This window comes from Muntiacus reevesi, chromosome 1 (genome assembly GCF_963930625.1).
Source record: "Muntiacus reevesi chromosome 1, mMunRee1.1, whole genome shotgun sequence".
NCBI lineage: Eukaryota > Metazoa > Chordata > Mammalia > Artiodactyla > Cervidae > Muntiacus > Muntiacus reevesi.
In genome coordinates this window covers 271,243,200-271,268,361 of record NC_089249.1, presented here as the reverse complement: position 1 = coordinate 271,268,361, position 25,162 = coordinate 271,243,200, and the positions used below count along the sequence as shown (strand labels likewise).

Genomic DNA, 25,162 nt, shown 5'->3' with positions numbered 1-25,162 from the left:
GTTGAGGCAGCCTGAAAACTCCTTATTATATTTTCAATTGAAAAACTGCTTGTCTTAGAATTATGGGGAACCTACCACAATTCAGTATGTACATACTAAATCATTGTAACTATTAATTTGTCCTACTTTCAACAGCTTTCAAATAACTTTTGTCTTTTCATAGTATTTTCTAGATAGGACTTAATAAAATGGAAGGATGAGAAGCATAAGCATTTAAGGTGGTAACACTGCTAATGAAGACTTTGAGAAAAATTCAATTCGGTGGTTCTCAGTACTCATTTAGAGTCACCTAGAGTTTTTTTTAAATATACAGACACCTGAATCTAAACTCAGATCAATTAAATCAGACTCTTGGAGTGGCGCTTAGCCACAGTGATCTATATACTAATCACCATTCCGAGTGCTTTTACATAATCATTTAACACTATACCTCATAACATAGGTATGAGGTTTATCATCATCTCCATTTTACTTCTGAGGAATTGAGGTTTAATGAGGTAAACTGAAGTAAGCATCCAGGACATTGGCAGACTGCACCACAGCCTGCCTTATGCTATGCAGTTTCACAACCCTTCAAGCTATCTTCCCAGAGACTGGAGTACTGCCATGTCATTCTTACCCAGAATATATATACCCAGAAGATACAGTCAGAAATGAATAAGTGTGGAAAATGCAGACTGATTTGAGGGAGAGCTAAAAGAACCAGTAAAATCAAGGTGATGACAGAAATCTCATAAAAGACACCCTAAAACAGTAAAAATTAAGGGAGCTAGTCTGGCTGGTGGTGACCAGGATAATGCTATCATTTATTGAATGCAATTTTAGAGAAAGGAAACCTGAGGCAGAGAGAGGTTAAGTAACTTGCCCAGGATCAAACAACTAGTAAGTGACAGGCCAGGGATCCGAACTGAAGAAACGCAGCGGTCAAATCTACACAACTGGAAAACAGGGAAGGAGAAAAAGAGGCCAACTCAGTGATCAAACTCAAAAATATTTACTTAGGCCAACTGTGCCAAATGAAGCCTTCTTCAAGAAGCTAAACTTGATTATTCATATAATCTCATAGTGAATAAAAAACTAAGATCATGGCATCCAGGGCCATCACTTCAGGGCAAATAGATGAGGAAACAATGGAAACAGTGACAGCCTTTCTTTTCTTGGGCTCCAAAATCACTGCAGATGATGACTACAGCCATGAAATTAAAAGATGCTTGCTCCTTGGAAGAAAAGCTGACCAACCTAGACAGCATATTAAAAAGCAGAGAGGTTACTTTGTTGACAAAGGTCTGTCTAGTCAAAGCTATGGTTTTTCCAGTAGTCCAGTATGGATGTGAGAGTTGGACCATAAAGAAGGCTGAGGGCTGAAGAATTGGTGCTTTTGAGCTGTGGTGTTGGAGAAGACTCTTGAGAGTCCCTTGGACTGCAAGGAGATCCAACCAGTCAATCCTAAAGGAGATCAGTCCTGAATATTCATTGGAAGGACTGATTCTGAGGCTGAAGCTCTAATCCTTTGGCCACCTCATGCAAAGAGCCGACTCATTGGTAAAGACCCTGATGATGGGAAGGATTGAAGGCAAGAGGGAGGAGATGGGGACAACAGAGGACAAGATGGTTGGATGGCATCACCAGCTCAATGGACATGAGTTTCAGCAAGCTCTGGGAGATGGTAAAGGACAGGGAAGCCTGGTGTGCTGCAGTCCGTGGGATCGCAAATAGTCGGACACGACTGAGCAACTGAACAACAAAGTAGAAACTTCTCCCTTAAGAAACTGCCAGTTAAGTGGGAGAGTTAAAGTAGAAGCAAGATGAGATTCAAAGAGTAGAGATGGGATTGGATGTTCTTTAAAATATCTTTCAAATTTGGAAGATTCTATGCATCTCTTTGCCTTATCAAAGTTTGGTTTGCCAAAGTTAGAAAAATTTCTTAAGATACTACATAAACGGCAAGCACATAGCTTCCAAGGAAGGAGAAAGAACCTCTGGCTTGGGTGTTCTAATTCTATTTCAGAACTTTGTCTGAATTTGAACACCGAGTCAGCCAATCTGATTCCTTTCCCTTTGTTACATATGGGAAGAATCAGGTTACATCACATCATACTCATTTGTGCAGTTGCTTTGAATCCAGAAACTAGAAATTCTCCACATTACCTCAATGTCAAAAAAGAGAGGGGAAAACTCTAAACAAAATATATTCAGGCTGTTGGTGTAAGCAGATGGATAAAGGAGGCAGTGCTAGGTTTACAGAATACCTGGTGGAGAATCAAGATTTTGATTGCTTGTGTTTGATGGGATTTTCAAACTACTTTTTAAAGTAGGTCATAAGCCTGCATTTAAAGGAAGACTCTCTAGGGACTCCTGGTGCATTTTAAGAAATCTGTGAAGCACAGGCAGCCCTGTCCCCAGAAAGGATTATATGCAACAATTTCTATCTTGTCTCCAACATGACCAGAATGGGGTAGATTTAACACCCTCTGGCTATTGTCCAGGGACCAATTACTACATTCACAGCTAACTTAATGGGATCCTGAGTAACATCATTAAAGGCACAGTAGGCAATAAATGATTATAAAGAACCTAGTGAAATTCCCTAAGTATCTATGCCTGGTCTATCTCTCTTATCTAATACCATTTGTGGATGCACAGATGACCTAGAAATGGAAACTGTGTAACTAATAACTTCTAATTGAAAGAAATCTAACTTAAGCATCTGTATGCTTCTCATAGCATGTTATATCTTAGTTCATATGTAGGGAATCTAAACTAGTTATCGTTAACAGCTTTGGAACTCTAAAGCTCAGTCATTAGGTTTCATAACACCTATCTGTTCTAAGTGAAAAAGTATTTTAAAAATTCAGTTGAGGGACAGTAGTCTGTTAGGAGAATTTTTTCTTTTTTTTTTTTTTTTTCTTTTATTTCTTTTGTTTTTGTTAGGAGAATTTTGTAACTTCTTCAGAGATGACTCAGGGTGCCAAACAAAGTAAGGCTGTGGTTAAAATGCAGATTCTTGGCCACTCCTCATGCCTACTAAATTCAACCCTTCAGGGCTGGAGTCTAGGGACCTATATTTTAACAAGCTCCCCAGGGGATCCTTATATACCTCAAAGTTTGAGAACTTCTGCCTTAGAGTATCACCAAACCAAAGCTAAAATATCACTTGTTACTACCGTATGTTATAAAATGTTGAACGTTTAGCACAGCTTTAATAAGCTACAGGAAATCAGCATTCCCAGTGTTAGAAAAATTCCAGTCACAATTTGACTTTCTCATATTTAGAGGCATGATTCAGCATGTGGCTGAGATGCCACCAGCATCGCTATAGAAATCTGGCCCATCCTGTGAAAGGCTACTGCAAACAGGCTCCCTCCCCACCTCTAGACTGGCATCATGATTGCTATGACCCAAACTGCATCAGTTTTTCTCCTTTACCATCAGACTCTCTCCATTTCTCTAAAGTAAGGACGTGTTAATTTGAGCTGTCATATAAAAACCTGTGCAATTTTCCCTTGATGATATTTTTAATTTGTTTATTGTATTGTTCTTTTCACCATATTCACTGACTGAATGGCACAAAAGTTTGTCCCTATGGTAGCAAAACTCTTTGATCTCCCAACAAATATTCTGCTTTTGAGTAATATTAGTAACTCCTGAATATTCATTGGGGAAATGATGCTGAAGCTCCAATACTTTGGCCACATGATGCGAAGAACTGACTCATTGGAAAAGACCCTGTTGTTGGGAAAGAGTGAAGATGGGAGGAGAAGGGGACAATGGAGGATGAGATGGTTAGATGGCATCACCAACTCGATGGACATGAGTTTGAGTAAGCTCCAGGAGTTGGTGAGGCCTGGCGTGCTGCAGTCCATGGGGTCACAAAGAGTCAGACACGACTGAGCGACTGAACTGAACTGAAATATGTCTGCTGCCGTGCTAAGTTGCTAAGTCGTGTCCAACTCTGTGTGACCCTATGAACTGTACCCCACCAGGCTCCTTGGTCCATGGAATTCTCCAGGCAAGAATACTGAAGTGGGTAGCCATTCCCTTCTCCAGGGGATCTTCCTGACCCAGGGATCCAATTGACGTGTCTTACATGTGACTTGCACTGGCAGGTGGGTTCTTTACCACTAGCGCACACCTGGGAAGCCCCATTAATAAGTCTAATTGAGCTAACAAAATGACAAAAATTTGAACAAAGGAACCAAGAAACTCAGGAAGAAATTGGCTTCAGGAGCCTAAAAGAAAGACTGTGCCTTCAAGATACATGACACTATCCCCTCAGGCATAAGAGAATTATTTCACCAAATCCAAAATGTAATCCTGTCTATCATAGGCAGAGAATTTTTTGCCTTTTGGAAAATATCAGAAACCTGAAAAATAAAACTATTAAAGACTCAGTAACAGGAAAGAACCTTTTTTACAGAAGTTTCCATGCTTGTTTGTTTTTCAGGGAGAAATAACAGCAAGTACAAACACTGATGAAAACATTTATCTAGCTGAGCTCACACAGAAACTAGAAATTGAAATGTACCTGGCCAAAAAAAAAAAAAGTTCTACTGCTTAGGCACTGGAAATCAAGCCCCCTTCATAAAGCAAATTCTCCCAATCAGACACCATTCAGCATGGCTCTATCAGCGTCACTTCGCAAAAGGCAGAAATCTTAAATGGTATGAATCATAACAGCTGGTTTCCACTCCACCAGACAGGAAGCTGGTTCAAGGGGTGGTAAGGTGTCACTGTCCAGGTAACTCAGCCTGGGTGGTGAGGGGGCCTGTGAGAGGAGGGGAAGCCCATCTAGGGAACTTTTATAAGTAGTAACTTAGTAGTGGGTTTTTTTGGTTAGCTTGTTTTGCAAATTTTTGCATTTGGACTGTGATGCAGAGGTCTTCCCTTTTGGCTCACTCAGATGGTAAAGAATCTGCCTGCAATATGGGAGGGGGGGGGGGCATGGACAGAGGAACCTGGCAGGATATAGGTCATGGGGTCACAAAGAGTCAGACATGACTGAGCAATTAACAATTGTGATGCAGAGAAAACTTGAGTTAAATGTCACAGTCCATGGAGACCTTTTTCTATCCAGGTAAGGGATATAAGAAGTATGGCTACAGCCTGTTCTGAATTTATATCAATATATAAACTGAATAAAGATAGAAGACATTGAAATTGTTGAGGAATAATTCATTTGCTTAAAAAGAGTTTAAAGGAAATTGACCTTTATAATTTGTTTCTTCCTATAATTTGTTTCTTCCTAGCAGAGATGTCTAAAGTTAATTCTATAAATCTACAATAATCATGACAATATATGGTACTGGTGAAAGGATAGACACATAGATCAGTAAAGAAAAGAGTCCAGAAATAGACTCACATAAATTCTGTGGCCAACTGATTTCTGACATAGGTGCAAAGGCAATGCAGTGGAGAAAAGACCATCTTTTTAACAAATGGTGTATTACGTGGAAAAAAAATAAATCAAGACACTTATCTTACATCTTTTACAAAAATTAAGTCAAAATGGGCCACAGACTTAAATGTAGGGGAAACATATGGAGAATTTTTGTGACTTTGAGATAGGCAGAGTTATTAGATTTAACACCAAAAACACTATATCTTTTTAAAAAACTGATAAATTGGACCTCATCAAAATTAAAAACCTTCTTTGCTCTACAAAATGATACTTTTTGCTCTACAAAAGATACTTTAATAAGAGAATTAAAAAACAAGCTAGAGACTAGGGGGAAATATTTGCAAATCACACACCTGACAAAGAGCTTGTATACAGATTACACAAAGAATTTTCAAACCTTAACAATATGAAGACAAATAATCCAATTTTAAAAACTGACAAAAGATCTGAAAAGATCCTTCAAAGAAGAATATATGAGAATAACAGACATGAAAAGGCACCCTGCATCATTAGTCATTCAGGAAATTCAAATTAAAACCATAAGTAGACACTACTATTCATCCTCTAGAATGACTAAAATGAAAAACGAGAAACAAAGTTGATAATACAAGGTGCTGGTAAGTACATAGAGAAACCCAAACTCTCAAAAAATAGAAATGGAAATGAGATAGCTACTTGGGAAACTAGTTTAACAGTTTAAAGTTATTAATAAATATATACTTACTATATGCAGTTAATCTCACTCTTAGGTACTTGTCAAAGAGAGATAAAACTCATGTTCACAAAAATACCACTTATGAATGCTTATAGCAGTTTTCTTCAGAATTACCAAAAGTTAGAACACAAGTATCCTTCAACTGATAACCAAACTGTGATGCATCCATAATGAAACACTATTCAGCAACAAAAAAGAACTATAGATACATTCAACAACATGGATGAATCTCAGATGCATTATTATGCTAAGTGAAAGAAGCCTGACCAAAAAGGCAACATACTGCATGATTCCATTTATGTGACATTCTGAAAAAGCAAAACTGTAGGGACAGAGAACTAACCAGCAGTTGCCAGGGCTTAAGAGGGAAGGGAAAAGAGTCTGACTACAAAGGAACAGCAAGAGCGAGTTTGTTGGAAGTGATAGAACTATTCTGTTTGTTAAATGTATAAAACTAAAAGTAAATTTTACTGTATGTAAATTAAAAATCAACTTTAAAGAGCTTGTTTTGAGCTGACACGAATAGTTTACAGTAAATCTTCTGTAATCATGGTTGCAAACCAAAAAAATGCCTTCAAATTTTCTATTTTTAAAGTAAACTTACAATGCTATGTTTTAGAAAACAGTCGAAAATAAAATTCAAATAATCTATTCAAACTGATAGGCTTAGAGTTAGTATGTTAAAAATAGGTTATTTTTAAAACCACAAGATAGAAACATATATTCTTTTTAAGATTCCATAAACTAAAAAAGAAGCAAAGATACTCATCAATTAAAATCTACATAGGACAGACCTCTTGCTCCATGCAGAATACAAGAAATGCCAACATTTTCAAAGCTAAATCATATGACTTGGTTTTCGATACTACTGAAGTTTTAATACAATTTGCTGACTCCAGGACAAATTTTTCACCATGGGTCAGAATTACAATTGATCACTAACATTCCGGATTGTTGTTGTGTGAGAAATGTGAATATCCCTATTAGAAACTAATAACTTTTTAAACTGAGATATAAATGATATACAAAATTGTGTGAGCTTAAGGTGTAAAACATTGATTTTGATATATTTATATTGCAATATGAGGCTAATACTCTTTTGCAAGTAAATCAAATCATACTTTATACTTTTAATATTTTTTATGTTGGCTCAGTCAAGAAATATGGCAGAGAACTATCACAATTGAAATAACTGGAGTATTTAAATTACCTAAAACAATTTTACACGAGAACTAATTTATTCAAGGCAAAGATAAAAGAATCAAGAGGTAGAGAGTCAGAAGCAGACAGCAAGTTTCCTTATTCTCAGTGATGGCCCTGCCTCCAAAGTCAGGCTACAGATTACAGACACATTTCTATTCATTAGTCACTGTTAAAATTAATGTGCTATAACAATTTAAGGAGGGCATTATCACTTTAAGTACTGTACAACAATATCGGTCCTTGGAGACAAATGTATTCCTTTCCTTTTCCTTGTGTACACTATTTCCTACAATTGAACTGAAATTTTGATCTATTCAGGATGGACAATAATCAATGCACAACTGGGAAACTTTATTCGGTAAATATGTGACTACTAGTTGTATGACAATCTCTTCTTACATGCTTTTTACTTTTTTTTTTTTTTTTAACAAATAATCACTTAAGCTTCACAGTATTTATTATTGCCACAGATAGTTGTTTAGTCACTTAGTTGTGTTCGACCCTTCTGAGACCCCATGGACTGTAACCCACCGGGCTCCTCTGTCCATGGGATTTCCCAGGCAAGAATCCCAGGGATCGAACCTGTGTCTCCTGCCTTAGCAGGCAGATTCTTCACCACAGAGCCACCTGGGAGGCCTGCACTGACACTGACAGTGCCCTATTCTGAACTCCCACATCACATAGAGCCTCCTCTGATCCTTGGGCGGAATGCTCCCTTTCTCCCCAGTAATCTCTTGTTCCCTCTTCGCTTCTGATCAGAGTGCCTACAGGCTCCCGCATTATAGCCTTTAATACCTACTTTCTGTCATAGCATACCCAATGGATGAGGTATACAGCGAATAAGTGCAATGCCCAAGAGGCAGCTGTTAATTCTACCCTTTTTCTCCATTTCAAAACAGATATTTGTATGCAAGTGACTGAGCATGATGTTACTCTTTGGGAAATCTTGGAAACATACAGAAGGACGCACACACACACATACCTCAGACATAAGATGCCCCTGTCAATAGTGTGACCCACCATTGCCATGCTTCTAAATGAAGGAGGTTTGCAGCCCTTACAGTGGGGCATGGTTTGCGAATATTTCCTGATCTTCCCTTTCTCCTCTTTCCTCATAACCTCTCTCACAAAACTCATCCAATCCCATGACTTCTACTATTATCTCAACGGAATTGACTCTGAGGCCTTAGACCCACATTTGCAAATTACTGCCAAACATTCACACACACACATCTTACCACTATTTCTAACCTAAACCAGCTTCTTCTGATTTTCTTATTTATTTTCATATCAATACTATCATATAGTAAGCCAAACCTGAAGCTAGTAGTTATTTGTGGCTCCTCATGCTTACTCACCTCTCTTAACCAAATAAAACTGTCAAATCACTCAACTCTACCTTGCAGAGCCTTTCATAGCCTCCTTCTTTTCTCTATTCACTTTATCAATACCCTGACACAGGCTCTCATTTTTATTTATTTTTCATTAATTTTTCTTAGAGTAGAGATGCTTTACAAGGTTGTTAGTTTCCACTGTACAGCCGAAGTGCATCGGTTATGCATATACATACATCCCCCCTTTCTTAGAATTCCTTCCCGTTTAGGTCACCACAGAGCGTTCAGTGGGGCTCTCTGAGCTGTATGGCAGGTTCTCATTAGCTATCTATATATACAGAGTAGTGTATATATGTCAATCTCAACCTCCCAATTCACCCCACTGCCCCAGGCTTATTATTTTTGTCTCTTAATTCAACTTCCTTTTTCCAGTATTCCTTCACTCCAATTCATTACTCATACTGTTATCACCTGAAGACTCCTAACGTGATTTGATTATGCCACTTCCTGGTCAGAAGCGTCCAAAGGTTCCCTATTGCTCACAGATAAAAGTTCAAACTCCTTAACCCATTACTGAAAGTTCTCTTAATAATCTGTCCCCAGCTCGTCCTTTTGGCTCTGTCACAAGCATCTTCATGTGTCCCATATAGCAGTTAAACCAGATTACTCTCTTTTCCCCCAAACACACTGTGATAGCAAACCACTGCTTATAAGATACCTAAATTTAGAATATTTCAATATGCCCATTATCACAGCTCCAAGCCTTTGATGTTTCAATGCTAACTTTTCCATGAAGCTTTTCGCAACACCCTGAGCTGAATATGTTCCAACAATCTACAACTCCTACGCCACTGAATTAGTGCCTGAATGGTGCTTCTCATCTAAAATCCCTTATCCTCGTATCTTACATCTTACTAAACTACCCTGTTTCTAATTCTATAAATATTCTATCCTGTAAGGGTCATGTTGGTTCTTAAGTTTCCAAAATCTAAAGCAACAGCAAAAGCTCCCAAATAGTAGGCCATAACAGATCAAAACATGATAAACATGATACTTGAATAAATTGATGACTGAAAAAAAAATGGGATCAGGGCAATTACAATTTTAATTCTCTAAGCAGAAAAAGAAAAGCTTCTATGTTCATATGAGTGATAAATATTTTTTCTACTTTTTGCCATAATATGTTCTGAAAACCATGTTATAAAGAGAGTGGTATTTTGCCTTTGAGGATCGTGCTTTTGACCAGAGACTCGTGATCAAATAAATCACTTATCAAATAAATCATTTATTACATGTTGGATATGAACAACATGCAATAAAAGCAAAGATATGACAACTGTAAATCCTTATAAATTAAAAGTATGAGATGAGCATTTTCTTCTTTCCTTTTTTTTTCCTTTTTGGCCTTGTTGTATGGCTTGCAGGATCTTCTTAGTTCCCTGACCAGGGACTGAACCTACACCCTTGGCAGTGAAAACCCACAGTCCTAACAACTGGACCACTAGGGAACTCCCAAGATGAGCACCTTCATATGGGCACTTGGGCACATATTTGATATACCAAGAGTTCTAATATATCACAAATTATACCATACATAAAAAATACAATTATTACTACCTTTCATAAATCTCACTAAAGTCAGTATGCTAGCTATAATAAACCAAAGCTGAGTGGATCATTTTATTTACCTTCTAACTATTTAATAGACTATTTGGTGCTTGTGTGGAACAGGTAATTCAAATGACTTAAGTCTTTCTTTCAAGACCAACAAAACCAACTCCCAAGGTGCCCCCCAAAGTAGAACCATTTCATTTTAGTGAAATTACTGTGAAAACCTGACACATTCAGTATAATTCCTCAGACATTAGAGGCATGTTCAAAGAAGTACTAGATTTGTAAAAGGAAATCTTACGTTCTGGCCAAGGTCTATCACTTACCAATTGAGTGACACACAGCCTCTCTGTGTATCACTTAAAGGTAAAATGCATATAAAACAATGACTACCTCAAACAGGACAGAGAGAAAATTCAAAGAGATAATAGAACTTAACTGATTTTAAAATGCAAAGTCCCATCAGGAATTCAGCTATTATTAACTATCAATACCGTTCTTGATGTTGATGGCATTTGGTCCACTATTACCATGTTTTAAAGTGAAAAGCTGAACTGGCATTTTGCCCCCTCTAGTCTTCCTGTTTCTTCGGAAATACATGTGCTCCTTTTCAGTACAAAGTAGCAAGGACATAGAGTTGTGAGGTCAACCTTAACCACCTTTCTCATTCTCAAGCTCATCTGACACCTTTCAGGGCACTTTGCACTATGCTGAAAAGCCACAGAACCAACTATCATGTGGGAGAAAGGGAAATTTTGGTCACTATATTGTGCAATTCTGTGGACAAGACATTTCTTTCAGTCAATACAGAAGGAAAAGGTCTTCTTCATGTGCAGGAGAATTAAACCATTTTGCTTTCAAAGTACATACAACTTCCTAGAGACCGCTCTTCAAGTGAGGAATGACAAGGGACAAAGAGGGAGAGAAGCCCAGAAAGGTGTCCATCAGGACTGGTACCCCTGTCTTAGGAAGCTACAGTAGTGTTTCCCTTGTACCTGAGAGAATGAGAGAGAGTGCCCACCCACCTCACCTTCTACACAGCACCACTGAGAGGAAGAAAGTATCTGAACTGGAGGGAAGAAGGCTGGAAGGGGTTGGGGAGAGGGGTATACTTTTCTTACTCCCAGATTACAATTTTTTAAAAGAACCAGAGGGTCCGAGGAGGGGGAAAGAACTCTGGAGACTAAGAGACTGTATTGATAGTAGTCTAGAGCTGGAATTTGCTTTGTTGTTTAGTTCTAAGTCCTGCCGAGTCTTTTGCGACCCCATGGACTATAGTCTGCCAGGCTCCTCTGTCCGTGGAATTTTCCAATCAAGAATACTGGAGTGAATTGCCATTTCCTTCTCCAGGGTTCTTTCTGACCCAGGGATGGAACCCACGTCTTCTGCATTAGCAGGTGGATTCTTCACTGCTGAGCCATCAGGGAAGCCCCGGAGCTGGGATAGCTTCTTATCAATGCTACCTTCAATGCAAACAGTCATATAAACACACAATCTAAAGAAAAAACAGTATTCTTGCTATGTAAACCCAGTTTTAATTTGTAGCCCCTGGTTCCTCCCATCCAGATTGTACCCAAACTCAAACCCATCCTAAAGGGAAATTCTTGAGCTTCTAATAGGTTATACAAGCATCCATGGACATAGACCAAAGAGCCCTCCCCATATACTCTGGGACCTTTATAAGACCTGTAGATTTATTGTTCTATTACATGGTGAGATGGGGAGGGAGGGGGGGGGTTAGAGCCAGATTTAGCAATAATGATGATGATGATAAATAATGCCTTGTGATATTTCTTACACTTGACTGTTAGTCACTCAGTCCAACTCTTTGTGACCCCATGGACTATAGCGTCTGTCCATGGAATTCTCTAGGCAATAATACTGGAGTGGGTTGCCATTTCCTTTTCCAGGTACACTTGAATGGGATGGAGTAAAAAATAATCACACACGATCAAACAACTATTCAGTTTAAAATCTGTGTTTCAGTTCAGTTCGGTTGCTCAGTCGTGTCTGACTCTGTAACTCCATGAATCGCAGCACACCAGGCCTGCCTGTGCATCACCAACTCCCAGAGTTTACTCAAACTCATGTCCATCAAGGCGGTGATGCCATCCAGCCATCTCATCCTCTGTCGTCCCCTTCTCCTCCTGCCCCCAATTCCTCCCAGCATCAGGGTCTTTTCCAGTGAGTCAACTCTTCGCAGGAGGTGGCCAAAGTATTGGAGTTTCAGCAACAGCATCAGTCCTTCCAATGAACACCCAGGACTGATCTCCTCTAGGATGGACTGGTTGGATCTCCTTGCAGTCCAAGGGACTCTCAAGAGTCACCACAGTTCAAAAGCATCAATTTTTCAGCGCTCAGCTTTCTTCACAGTCCAACTCTCACATCCATACATGACCACTGGAAAAACCATAGCCTTGACTAGACAGACTTTGTTGGCAAAGTAATGTCTCTGCTTTTTAATATGCTATCTAGGTTGGTCATAACTTTCCTTCCAAGGAGTAAGCGTCTTTTAATTTCATGGCTGCAATCACCATCTACAGTGATTTTGGAGCCCCCCAAAATAAAGTCTCTCACTGTTTCCACTGTTTCCCATCTATTTCCCATGAAGTGATGGGACCAGATGCCATGATCTTAGTTTTCTGAATGTTGAGCTTTAAGCCAACTTTTTCACTCTCCTCTTTCACTTTCATCAAGAGGCTTTTTAGTTCCTCTTCACTTTCTGCCATAAGGGTGGTGTCATCTGCATATCTGAGGTTATTGATATTTCTCCCAGCAATCTTGATTCCAGCTTGTGCTTCTTCCAGCCCAGCGTTTCTCATGATGTATTCTGCATATAAGTTAAATAAGCAGGGTGACAAGATACAGCGTTGACGTACTCCTTTTCCTATTTGGAAACAGTCTGTTGTTCCATGTCCAGTTCTAACTGTTGCTTCCTGACCTGCATATAGGTTTCTCAAGAGTCAGGTCAGGTGGTCTGGGATGCCCATCTCTTTCAGAATTTTCCACAGTTTATTGTGATCTACACAGTCAAAGGCTTTGGCATAGTCAATAAAGCAGAAATAGATGTTTTTCTGGAACTCTCTCACTTTTTTGATGATCCAGCGAACATTGGCAATTTGATCTCTTGTTCCTCTGCCTTTTCTAAAACCAGCTTAAACATCTGGAAGTTCACAGTTCACGTATTGCTGAAGCATGTACAAGACATGAAGCAGGTCTTGGAGAATTTTGAGCATTACTTTACTAGTGTGTGAGATGAGTGCAATTGTGTGGTAGTTTGAGCATTCTTTGACATTGCCTTTCTTTGGGATTGGAATGAAAACTGACCTTTTTCAGTCCTGGGCCACTGCTGAGTTTTCCAAATTTGCTGGCATATTGAGTGCAGCACTATCACAGCATCATCTTTCAGGATTTGAAATAGCTCAACTAGAATTCCATCACCTCCACTAGCTTTGTTCGTAGCAATGCTTTCTAAGGCCCACTTGACTTCACAATCCAGGATGTCTGGCTCTAGGTGAGCGATCATACCACCATGATTATCTGGGTTGTGAAGATCTTTTTTGTACAGTTCTTCTGTGTACTCTTGCCACCTCTTTTTAATATCTTCTGCTTCTGTTAGGTTCATACCATTTCTGTCCTATATTGAACTCATCTTTGCATGAAATGTTCCCTTGGTATCTCTAATTTTCTTGAAGAGATCTCTAGTCTTTCCCATTCTATTGTTTTCTTCTATTTCTTTGCATTGATTGCTGAGGAAGGCTTTCTTATCTCTCCTTGCTATTCTTTGGAACTCTGCATTCAAATGGGAATATCTTTCCCTTTCTCCTTTGCTTTTCGCTTCTCTTCTTTTCACAGCTATTTGTAAGTCCTCCTCAGACAACCATTTTGCCTTTTTGCATTTCTTTTCCATGGGGATGGTCTTGATCCCTGTCTCCTGTACAATGTCATGAACCTCTGTCCACAGTTCATCAGGCACTCTGTCCCTTAAATCTACTTCTCACATCCACTGTATAGTCATCAGGGATTTGATTTAGGTCATACCTGAATGGTCTAGTGGTTTTCCCTACTTTCTTCAATTTAAGTCTGAATTTGGCAATAAGGAGTTCATGATCTGAGCCACAGTCAGCTCCTGGTCTTGTTTTTGCTGACTGTACAGAGCTTCTCCATCTTTGGCTGCAAAGAATATAATCAATCTGATTTTGGTGTTAACCATCTGGTGATGTCCATGTGTAGAGTCTTCTCTTGTGTTGTTGGAAGAGGGTGTTTGCTATGACCAGTGCGTTCTCTTGGCAAAACTCTATTAGCCTTTGCCCTGCTTCATTCTGTACTCCAAGGCCAAATTTGCCTTGCGCTTTGCTGGAGCAGCCGTAAAGAGATACTCCACATCCAAGGTAAGAGAAAATCTGTGTTTAGGCAACAAATATTTATGTGCCTCCTGTAGGTACTGCACCCTTATTCGCTATGAACATTTGGTGAAGTTCCTGTACAACCATAAAACTACTACTTCAGTTGTGTCCAAGGAAAGGAGCAGATTTTTGCACAGGACTGGGTAAAGTCTTGAAGGAAGAGCAGTGCAATGCTGTGGGATCAAACCCAATAGGAGGCAAAGAGGCATAAGGAAGAGAGAATTCCAAGGGGAAAGAATTCGCATCTGGATATTCCTCCAGAGAGCTCAGCTATAATTCTGTAAGGTTCTGTGTTCTCTTTTCATAATAGAAATTACTGCCTTGTATTAAGATGCTGTTGTTGTTCAGTCGCTCAGTCGTGTGCAACTCTTTAGACCCCAAGGATTGCAGCATGCCAGGCTTCCCTGTCCTTCACCATCTCCCAGAGCTTGCTGAAACTCACGTCCATTGAGTCAGTGACGTCATCCAACCATCTCATCCTCATCCTCCTGCCTTCAATCTTTCCTAGCATCAAGGTTTCTAATGAGCTGGCTCTTCACATCAGGTGACCAAAGTACTTCAGTTTCAGCATCAGTCCTTCCAATGAATATTCAGGACCGATTTCCTTTAGGATTGACTGGTTTGATCTCCTTGCAGTCCAAGGGACTCTCAAGAGTCTTCTCCAACACCACAGCTCAAAAGCATCAATTCTTTGGCCCTCAGCCTTCTTTATGGTCCAACTCTCACATCCATACTGGACTACTGGAAAAACCATAGCTTTGACTTGACGACCTTTGTCAACAATGTCTCTGCTTTTTATTACGCTATCTGGGTTAGTCACAGCTTTTCTTCCAAAGAGCAAGCGTCTTTTAATTTCATGGCTACAGTCACCATCTGCAGTGATTTAGGAGCCCATTTTTTAATAGTTCCTACTAATATCTTCAAATTGGATTAACACATTAGTAGGAACTATTCTATAAGTGGCTTTAAGAAATAACTCTCAAAAGTACTAAGATATGTATCAATATAAGACAGAAAGGCCTTTCCACACTGAAAAGCATTACAGCAGAGATTGAAAACTAGAAAGCTGTGAGCTAACTCAGGCCAAGCAACTTTAATGTCCACAAAATGTTAGGTGCCAATATAAACTTAGAAAGCTCATGTAAAAATGTTTGATTTACAGCTTTTCTTGAAAAATTACAACATCAGACAACATTGGGCCCCTGCATGCCCCTAGCAGCAAACAGCCAGACCAGAAAGTCACTGAGCCTTTTAATCACCCATAACTCACCACGGTCCAGCACCTTCAGTACCTATGGCATACTGTCTGGCTTATTTGGGTACCTAATGGTCCCTGAAGGCACCTGAATTGGTGACTTCAGTTTCAAAGGAGAAGTGAGAAACTGTCATTAAATACATGGCAACTCAGAAAGAGGGGTGACCCAGCACTTGAAGGCCAGTGGTGGCCTTAATGTTCACACAACCTCTGTCTGCAATGCACACTAGACATGAGAGATAGAGCAGGTCCAGAACCAGGTCACTTCCTTTTAGCCTTTTTTCTGCACTGAATTATCATATAAGAGATTTCTTCTCAGTTATTAAGTCTAAACAATAGCTACCTCAGTCTAAATAGTGACTAGAACAATACTAAAAGAGTTGATGCAGACTCTGCCTCTTCTAGTTGTAATAGATTAGGCAGCTTGCTTTTAAATTAATGGTGTCTCAGCCTCCTCATTCATAAAATGAATGAGTTTAGCTAGAATCATCATTAAGATCACTTTTAGCTGGCCCCTCCCCATCTATACCAGCTCTACTTATCTAGAATCTACTAAAACCACAAAAAATGTTCAAGGTCTACACCTCTACAAAACTTCTCCAGACTCTTTCTTTGAAGTTTAAGCTCATAAACTCTACCACCCAAATTTAGCACTTACTAATTCTCTAATCTCTTTGCTTTGAGTTTGTTGGTTCCTTCCCCATATTCAAACAGAAAATCCCTTTAAATAAGAGTCTATGCTGTTTAATTTTTAAATATTCCACAGCATTTTACATTTATTTAGCGTTCAATAATTGTTTGTCAATGAAACTGAGTAATAACAAGAAACTGAAAATAACTATAAAATGGCAAACTTCCCAAAGAGCTACTTTCATCAGCCCCCTGAGAAAGAATTACCCTTATCAGCATCACAACTTGCCCAACAGATTCAGGCAGGCATAATGTGTACTTTGTAGTGAAGAAACACATAACTGGATTACCCTATTACTTTGTATTAACACATGGTCATTGCTTCCTTCCACAGTTGAAATGCTCCAAAGGGAGAAAATACAAACATTAACTCACTACAATAATATACTGTAATACTCGCTGAAAGATTAGGTTACTCACTAAAATACAGCATGAAAAATTTTTTCTTATCACAACTAAGAAAAAAAAATCAATTTCTATTAAGTGCCTGCAGGTCAGACATTTAAAAACTACAGTGAAAACCACCCTTCCCCACTCCTTCCCCACCCTATGGATGTCATCAGAAGTTCTGAGTAAGAGGAGGCCAAGTTAAGATGCCATGTGGGCGGGGATTTACCCACCTTCACCAAAAAAGGAATGGTATACAGGTTTTACTTGTTCTGGTCAGTCTCCCCCACCCCCACCCCCAAATAATTAAAGCTTTGGATATGTGGTCAGTCCTTCCCTATTAAAGTAAAGCCAACAGGAGAAAAGAATAATTCAAGTATGAAATTACTTTTTAAATTATTTTGTGATTGCCTGGTTTATTTAATGAATTTAAGATAGTTAAACACTAGTAAACTAGATTAACAAGTGTTAATCATGTCTTAACAGCTAGCAGAATCTAGTGGATTGAAATTAAGTCCATTTCAAAAATGCTTTCCTGGTAACAACACTTAATACAGGCGTTTCCACTTAACCCATATTCTATGGAAGAAGGATTCGTTCAGTAATTTGTTTACAGGACGAATCTGTAATCTGTTCTGTCATCTGTAAGGCTCAAGGGTCTGAATCAAGAGGTAGTGTGCATGAACGGTAGAGGATTGATTAAAAGCGGGAGGTGAATCATGGAAAACTCCCCCTTGGACCTGTCTGGAAAAAAATAATGGCACTATCCAATTTAAAAGTATGGGAAACACTGATTAAATGCCTATACATTTTTTTTCTGGGGAAATCCCTGTCAAACGCAACGGAGTTTTATAATCTGAGGGAAACAAAAAAGAGTCTCAAAATTTTTTTAAGTAATTAAAAAAAAAAAAAGACCTTGCAGTAGTTTCAAGCCTTTGAATAGCTTGCTTTTTTAATATCTGGCGTCGCTGATCCCCGGTTAACTCATCGTCTGACGGGAAGCCTGTCCAGTCGATCCACACGCAGCGCTGAAGAGCGCTCGGGATTAGGCGTCTTCCCTTAGCCACGCCCACACACGGAGCGTCGCGAGGAACGGAAAGTGCGCCCAGCCTCCTCACCCCCTCACACGCCAGTCTCCTCCACTTAATAGCAACAGCTCAAACACCTCCCTGTCAAATGAAACGGACAGAACTCAGACTAAACCGGGGCATGATGTCGCTGTGTCTCTTAATATAAGTGAAGGCCACTTAAACTCTCCTACTGCCCTTCGAAAGGAAAACCCTAAGTGCCGCCCCAAGTCCCATGCGTGCATGCATAATTTATACACAACCCTGCGCCTACTTTGGAGAAGTCCAAAGGAACGGAATACATTTCTCTCTCCAGGATGGCAACCGGGCACGGCGTGGGAAAACCCTTCAATTTCCGTTTTCTGCTGTGCCCACAGCACCAAAGCGTCAGGCACTGGTTCCTAAGCTAGTTTCACGTTCGTTAAGAGGCTTCACACAATCTAGCAGAATTCTTCAAAGCCGGGGGCCAACTCGCTAATTTCAAATTTCGGGCCAAATGATGAAGAAGAGCGTCCTTCTCCCCAGTTCCAGCCGCTCATCAAAGCGACGAGTTCTGAGGAGCGACTCTCCACAAGTGACTGCGAGCTTCCCTCATACGCACACATCCTACTCCACAGGCTAAAGCAGCCGTCGGGGAACGAAGTCCTTACTTGGCCACCAATTTGGGGTAGGGAATCTCCCTCTCCAAGGACCACCAGCACAGGAAGAGAGTCTCCCCCCCTACACTCCCAGCTCTCTGTACCCCTCAAGGAGCGGGGCTCGGACTCCAGGGAATCAGACCAGGCAACCTGGACACCCTAAACTAGCAGGAGGCTCCCCCACAAACACCCCCAAACCAGCCTGGCCAATGGCCGCCAGTGAGGCAAGCCCACCAGGCGTGACGTCAGGTGTGATTAAGTTGGCGCGTCACCTCGACGTCAGCCTCTCACCTCTCGGACGTCCCGTCCCGGGAGCAAAACTCCGGCGACTTTGAGCTCCGCCCCCGTGAGAGTGGGAGGCGGCCAATAAGGGCGGTCCTAAGGAGCCCCGGGGGCCAATGAGACGAGCCCGGGGCGGGGCGCGAGACCGGAGGGCGGGGCGGGCGGCGGCCGTGGCCGCCGGAGGTCTGGCCTGCGCGCAGTATATGACAGTACGTCAGCAGCGGGATGGCCGTAGCTGTGGCGGCGGCTGCAGACGCCCGAGCAGCCGCGGCCGCAGTGGAGGCTGAAGCCCGAGCGGCGTCGGCGGCGGCACCCCGGGGAGTTTAAGATGGCGGCGGGGGGGGCGGCGGCGGCGGCGGCGGGCCTGCGGGAGGAGCAGCGTTACGGGCTGTCGTGCGGGCGACTGGGACAGGACCACATCACCGTACTGCATGTGAAGCTCACCGAGACGGCGATCCGCGCGCTCGAGACCTACCAGAGCCACAAGGTGAGGCCGGGCGGCTGAGCCGGCCCGGGCTCGGACAGAGGGGAGAGGGCGTCCCCGGCCGCGCCGCCCCCTGTCCGACCCGGCGGCACCTGGCTCGGGGCCGGCGGAGCGGTGACTCGCCTCGGCTGCCGTCCGCGCGCGCCGCGGTGGGGCCGGGCAGGGCCGGGCTAGGGTGGCTGACGGCCGCCACCGTCCGGGGCCGGCCGGGCGCCGGGGCGTGTGGCCGGGGGAGGCGAGCGGGCGGGCGGGCGGCCCCTGGCGGCGGGGCCGAGGCCGCCGCAGCCCCTGAGCCGCGGGGACTTTCCGACGGCGCCCGCGGGGCTTTTCTAGCCTTTTCGGTCCCGCTGAGGGAGAGAGGCAACCAGGGAAGAGACGAGTGAGATGGCTCCTCTGCCCCCACGACGTTTGGGGGTGGATGGGGGGAGGGCAGCGTCCAGATACCGAACGGAGAGGACCGGCTGGCACTAGCCGTCCGCTTTTGGTGGGGTGAGGGGGAGAGTCCTAACCGTAGAGCCGCGGAGAGACCGGGACCCAGGCGCTCCGCGTGTGAAGGTGGGACACACACTTACCGCAGGCACTTGGGGCCACACGGGCGGTCGCGTACGGGGCGTGGAGGGGTGGGTGGGGTGGGTGCCCACCGTGTACTCGCAGAGGCTGACACGGGCGCTCCGCGTCCGCGGGCGGAGGGGGGCACACCTTACACTTGGAGGGAGTCGGGCACAGGGGCGCTTCGCGTTCCCAGAGAACCGGGGAGTCACACACACACACACACACACACACACACACACACACAGCGCTCACCCGGGAGCAAGGACCTCGGTCCCCGAGAGAGGAGGATTCTCGGTGGCTCCGCATCCCCCAAAGACGCGTCGCTCGCGGCTGGGGCGGACTCACTGACCTAGAGAGAGACCGGGATCGGGGTGCGGGGCTTGGGGAGGTGGTTACACAGCATTCTGGGCAGACTCGGGTGTCGCACCCCGCTCCGCCTTCCGGAGAGAGACCCGTGGACACACACACGCACAACTCGAGCTCAGCGAAGGCTCACAGACTCGGCGGTTGGAGGACAAACCAAGGAACGCGTTTGCAGGTTTTAAAAAAATAAATGAGAGAGGGTGGAAGGCACTGCCAAGGGACGCAGCAAGCGGAGTGCCTGGGGACGCCGTTTATGGCCATGCAGTACCGTGTGTGGGTGAGGGAGGCAGAGTGGACGCATCGTGAAAGGGAAGGCATAGATCATCTGAGAGACCGGTTAACAGTCGCTCCGAGAAGAGAGACATCCGTGGAGGAGAGAACCCGCAGGGCATCCCGACGAAGAGCCGAGCCCATGCCAAGGAAACACGCACCGATTAACTGATCTCATAAAGCAGGCGCAGAGGCCGGGAGGACACCCGGACACACACAGTTGTTCAGATAAAAGTGGAGAAAGGAATTAACATCTGTTGAGCTCCCACTAGTGCCAGGCACTTTAAATGCTTCGAAGGAAGGCCCAGAGCCATATGCAAAACGGCAGGAGAGGTGTGAACCTGGGCCAAGGGAGACTTAACCTTCAGAGGCGCCCCCATACAGAAGGCTGCACGCAGGGGGAGCACGCGGCTGTGCACCGCTCGAGAAGTGCCAGAACTCCCCTAACAGTGTACGTGTAAACAGCAGGAGACACTCAGGGACATGCCCGCAGATGGCACTCACAGATTGAGTGGGCGCATGAATGTACATTCCAGGGCATATGTGTTACCCACCAGAGACTACAAAAACTACAGGAGTGCAGGGAGGAGGGCGTGCACAAGGAGAAGCCTTGCACACACCTGTGAAATCTCAGGGGGGGGAAAGGTCTCAGGTATAACTGGGAAGTCAATGTATACTCAGCAGTAGGAAGGCGAGGAAATAAAGAAAAACTGCTTGTGTCAGTAGCTACTCGTAGACAGGTGCATCTGCAGGGGAGAGAGCAGCGCCAGCATGGAGTGCGAGGCCCCGAGTGCGGGAAGCCAGATAGGCGGGCAGACAGTGGAGAGAAACTCAGCCCTGCAAGATGGAGAGATAAGTCTGTCTCTGTTCCTAGGGGAGGGCGTGGAAGGAGTGACAAGAGGGAAGAAGGTAGGTCAGGGTATGTAAAGAGGAAAAAACGCTCAGAAACCGGAGAGGAAGGAGTCAGCCGGAGGAGGCCAACCTGCAGTCAGAAACAGACCCAGGGAGCAGATAACTGACACACAGGGGTGGGGAGGCACCTCTGGGGGCAGTGGTTCAGCCAGCCATCTTGGAGGACAACTGGCAAACCGTACAGCTGATTACAGCAAGACTGAGAGACTGGATCAGAGGGAAGAAGCGGGTGGGTGAGGAGGCCACCCAGGGAAGGGGTGCTCCCCAGGGAGGCTGAAGCGACAGGAGCACCCAGCGTGCCCTGACCTGCTTGACTGCTGGCACCCAAGAAGAGAGTGCTATTTGTTTTCCTCCCCTGGTTTCTGCCTCCTACACCTTAGCGCTTCGTGCTTGGGATTAAATTTTAGAATGCTTTGAGTCCAAAAGCCCCCACATTTATATGCCATTGTCTTAAGAAATAGCAGATCAAAAATTCTTCCAGCCCACTGCTTAGTTCTTGATTATTTATGTTCACTTTATAGGCAAAGGTACCAAAGTCAATGGCTTTCCTTACTCCTGACTACTTCTGTTGCCTATGAATATTATTACTGTCTGTTTCCATCTCTGTGTATGCAAATTAAGAGGTCTGGTTAGTCTGTACAGAGGCAGAGAAGGGAACGGGAGAAGACTTTTTCAAGCCCTTCTACCTTTCTTTTTTTTTTTGGTCATTTTATTTTTTTTTAATTTAAAAAAAAATTTTTTTTTTCATTTATTTTTATTAGTTGGAGGCTAATTACTTCACAACATTGCCCTTCTACCTTTCTGAGTGTAGTCCTTGGGTGCCTTTTCTTCTGGAAGGCTGGTAGTAAAAGTGGTAATATGCAGGGAGAGGAGGAAGAAGTAAACTGATCTGACAGTTACGGTTGGTCCCAGCCTCGTTTCTGACTTAACCAGTTCCGTCCCCAGGCCTCACTGTCACTCTGGCCACGGAAACACTTTAAGGGACTTGATAAAGCAGGAATCGGGGTAAGACTGGGAACTTCTGACAGCTGAAAAATGGTGTGTTTAGCCAAACCTCCCACAGGGCCCCTCCTCCTGACTCAGGCCGAACGGGGCTCCCCCATCACAGTAAAGCTGCCAGCAGTGGGCAGATGGCCCAGCTTTTGTCCTCCAGGAGAATGATACATACTTGGTCTGTTACACTTTCCACCCTTATCAAAGTAGGGCTCCTTACTTTAAATTGTAGCTGCATTTGGAATGGGGTAGGGGGAGGAGGGGTAGGATAGCTTTGACCTCTCATGTGAAACTTTCCCTACCATTCCTGTACTTGATAGGAAGGTGCTTGATGCTTGACAAGTGGCCTCCCAAGTGTTGGCCTATGCAAGGTTATGACTGTTATTCCTCCTCTTGTGATGACTTTCTAAGACCCAGAAACTTCAAGAGGTTAATTTCCTAAATTAAGCATCAGAGTTATTTTTATCCAGATTATTTTGTCCATTGGATTTTCCTAAATTAACCTACCTGACCTAAGACTGCAGGGAGGTACATTTAGGAATTTTAGGAAACTATGACTTAGGCTAAATACAGAAGTTCTCTAGATGTAATTGGGCAAGTATCCGAAATTATTAGAGTCCATGGAAACAGAATCTTTAATTGGAAACAATTCCTCACTGTTTCAAGACAAACAAACCTAATTGACCTTCATTACTCAAGTTTTCTATTTTTAGAGAAGAAATGAAAAATGCCATTTGGGAACCTTTTAAACAGAGATTAGGGTGGGGGATAGAGACATTGTGAGTTCAGGGAGTTATAGTTGGAGTAAATATCTCCTAAAAGTTGTTTTTCACTCAGTTTGCATACAGAAAGTTTCCAGTTGATCATATACAAAAAAGTATTAATTGGAAAGTTATTTTCATGGTTTGCAGAATGAACTCAGAATACTGATACAGATATTTAGTATATATTGCACAGCTACTTCCCCCCCCCATAGTTTATTTTGAATGAAGTTACAAGTTACTAAACAAAATCACATATTACAACTTTATAGGCATTCTAATTCATGTCTGAATTTATGGTCTATATAATCCCTATACATTTTAAATGATTTAATTTAAATCCCTATACATTTAAATACATTTTATATGTTACTATAATTACATATTTCTCCCAGATATATCTTAAAAGTGTTTTAAATCAAACCCTAAAATTCTAAAGCTTATTTTAGCCAATTCCTTCAGTAATGTGTAACTGGCTTTATTTTGACATTTGAGTAAGTCATTTTGCAGTAACAAAAACCTTACCAAAATATTGTTTTCAGAGTCTGCCATTGCTGAGCCTGTTGATTTTTTTTTTTTTTTAATGTTTACTCAAAGTTTCAAAGGTGATGGCTTAAATAATACTATCATGTTTGTCCAACTATTACGCAAAAGTCTTGCATAGATGCATCTCTAGGCAGGAGCCATTCATTCTCTGTGCCTGAGCATGAGAAAGGAGATGCTTTAAGGGTTCTGTTAATGCATTCTCTTTTCAAATCCAGTTATTGGCTTTAAATAAATTCCTGCTTTGATGAGTGTCTTCTAGGAAAATAATAGTGTTTTGAAAATGTGTGCAAATACACTTACATTTAATTTTGTATGAGGAATTCAGTCTCATTCAGTATTACCAGATTCTGTTATTTCTAGTCAAAGCATAAAGTCTTATTTAAACCTCTGAAGTTACTGTCCTTCATCATAGTTCCCTTTAATGTGTTCCATGATCTTATGAAATCACTCATCCCGCAGGTCATGGGGTAGGAGATATCCTCTCCTCTCCTTTCTTTTTACCAAGTAAAGTTATCAGCGTTTGATCCATCGTGGTTTAAGGCACAAAAAGACACATGCCTTACTTTTTCCTGTCTCTTCCCTTTTTGTGCCTGCCCTCAGACAATTCTGGATGTGTACGTATGTGTTCAATAATCTGCTGTTAATAAATACAGAAGGACCTGTTCTTAAGGGTACCACTCAAGCATCCAGACCTGCCAGCACAGAGCTGCCACTGTGCTGACATGTTTACTAAGTAAAACAATAAGGTTTGCCTTAGCAGAGTCCTTCTGTTGCAGTTTTTTCATATAGCCAGTTTTAATTTAAATAGGTTAATCTTACTGACTTAACTTAAACCCATCTTGAGGCTGAACTTGATCTGAAAAAGCTTTGTATCAGGTAAAGTCAAATCTCTGCCCCATTTTGCAATAAGTGAAAAGTTTATTCAGATGATCAGGTGTTCAGTGCAAAAAGCCTCCTAGTGAAAAGCAGTGGCCAGATTGCCTGAAGGGATAGACAGGGAACCTTGGCACCAGAATTGAGAGGAGAAAGAAAGAACATATGTGAAGGATTGGAATGTGTTCAAGAAGAGAATTTAAAAGGAAAGGGGTGTAAAATTCTTGGAATGATTTACAGGAAAGCTTATCAAGGACAATCACCAGATCCAACCTTTCTATTTGCACTTGTTTTTTGGGGGGGGGGGGGAAACTATGGAAGCTGTGCTGGGTCATTTTTAACAATTTGCAGTGACTACAGAGAGGATCAGGAGCCTAGCATCAGAGTTCAGCCCAAGTATTTGCCAGTTTGGGTCAAATGTA

General features: G+C 42.5%; 1 protein-coding gene and 1 long non-coding RNA gene across 2 annotated transcripts in view; one reads left to right on the top strand and one right to left on the bottom strand.

Annotated features, from left to right (window-relative positions):
• Positions 1-19,031, bottom strand: part of LOC136155962 (uncharacterized) — a 109,285-nt gene extending 90,254 nt beyond the window's left edge. Inside the window, exon 1 of the long non-coding RNA XR_010660891.1 lies at positions 18,996-19,031. This is a non-coding gene — a long non-coding RNA (uncharacterized lncRNA). The remainder of the gene's footprint in view (positions 1-18,995) is intronic.
• A 150-nt stretch (positions 19,032-19,181) lies between these two features.
• Positions 19,182-25,162, top strand: part of ELL2 (elongation factor for RNA polymerase II 2) — a 71,187-nt gene continuing 65,206 nt past the window's right edge. The window contains exon 1 of the mRNA XM_065918138.1: positions 19,182-19,473. Within this exon, the coding sequence (XP_065774210.1) occupies positions 19,315-19,473 (159 nt within the window). The 5' untranslated portion in view covers positions 19,182-19,314. The remainder of the gene's footprint in view (positions 19,474-25,162) is intronic.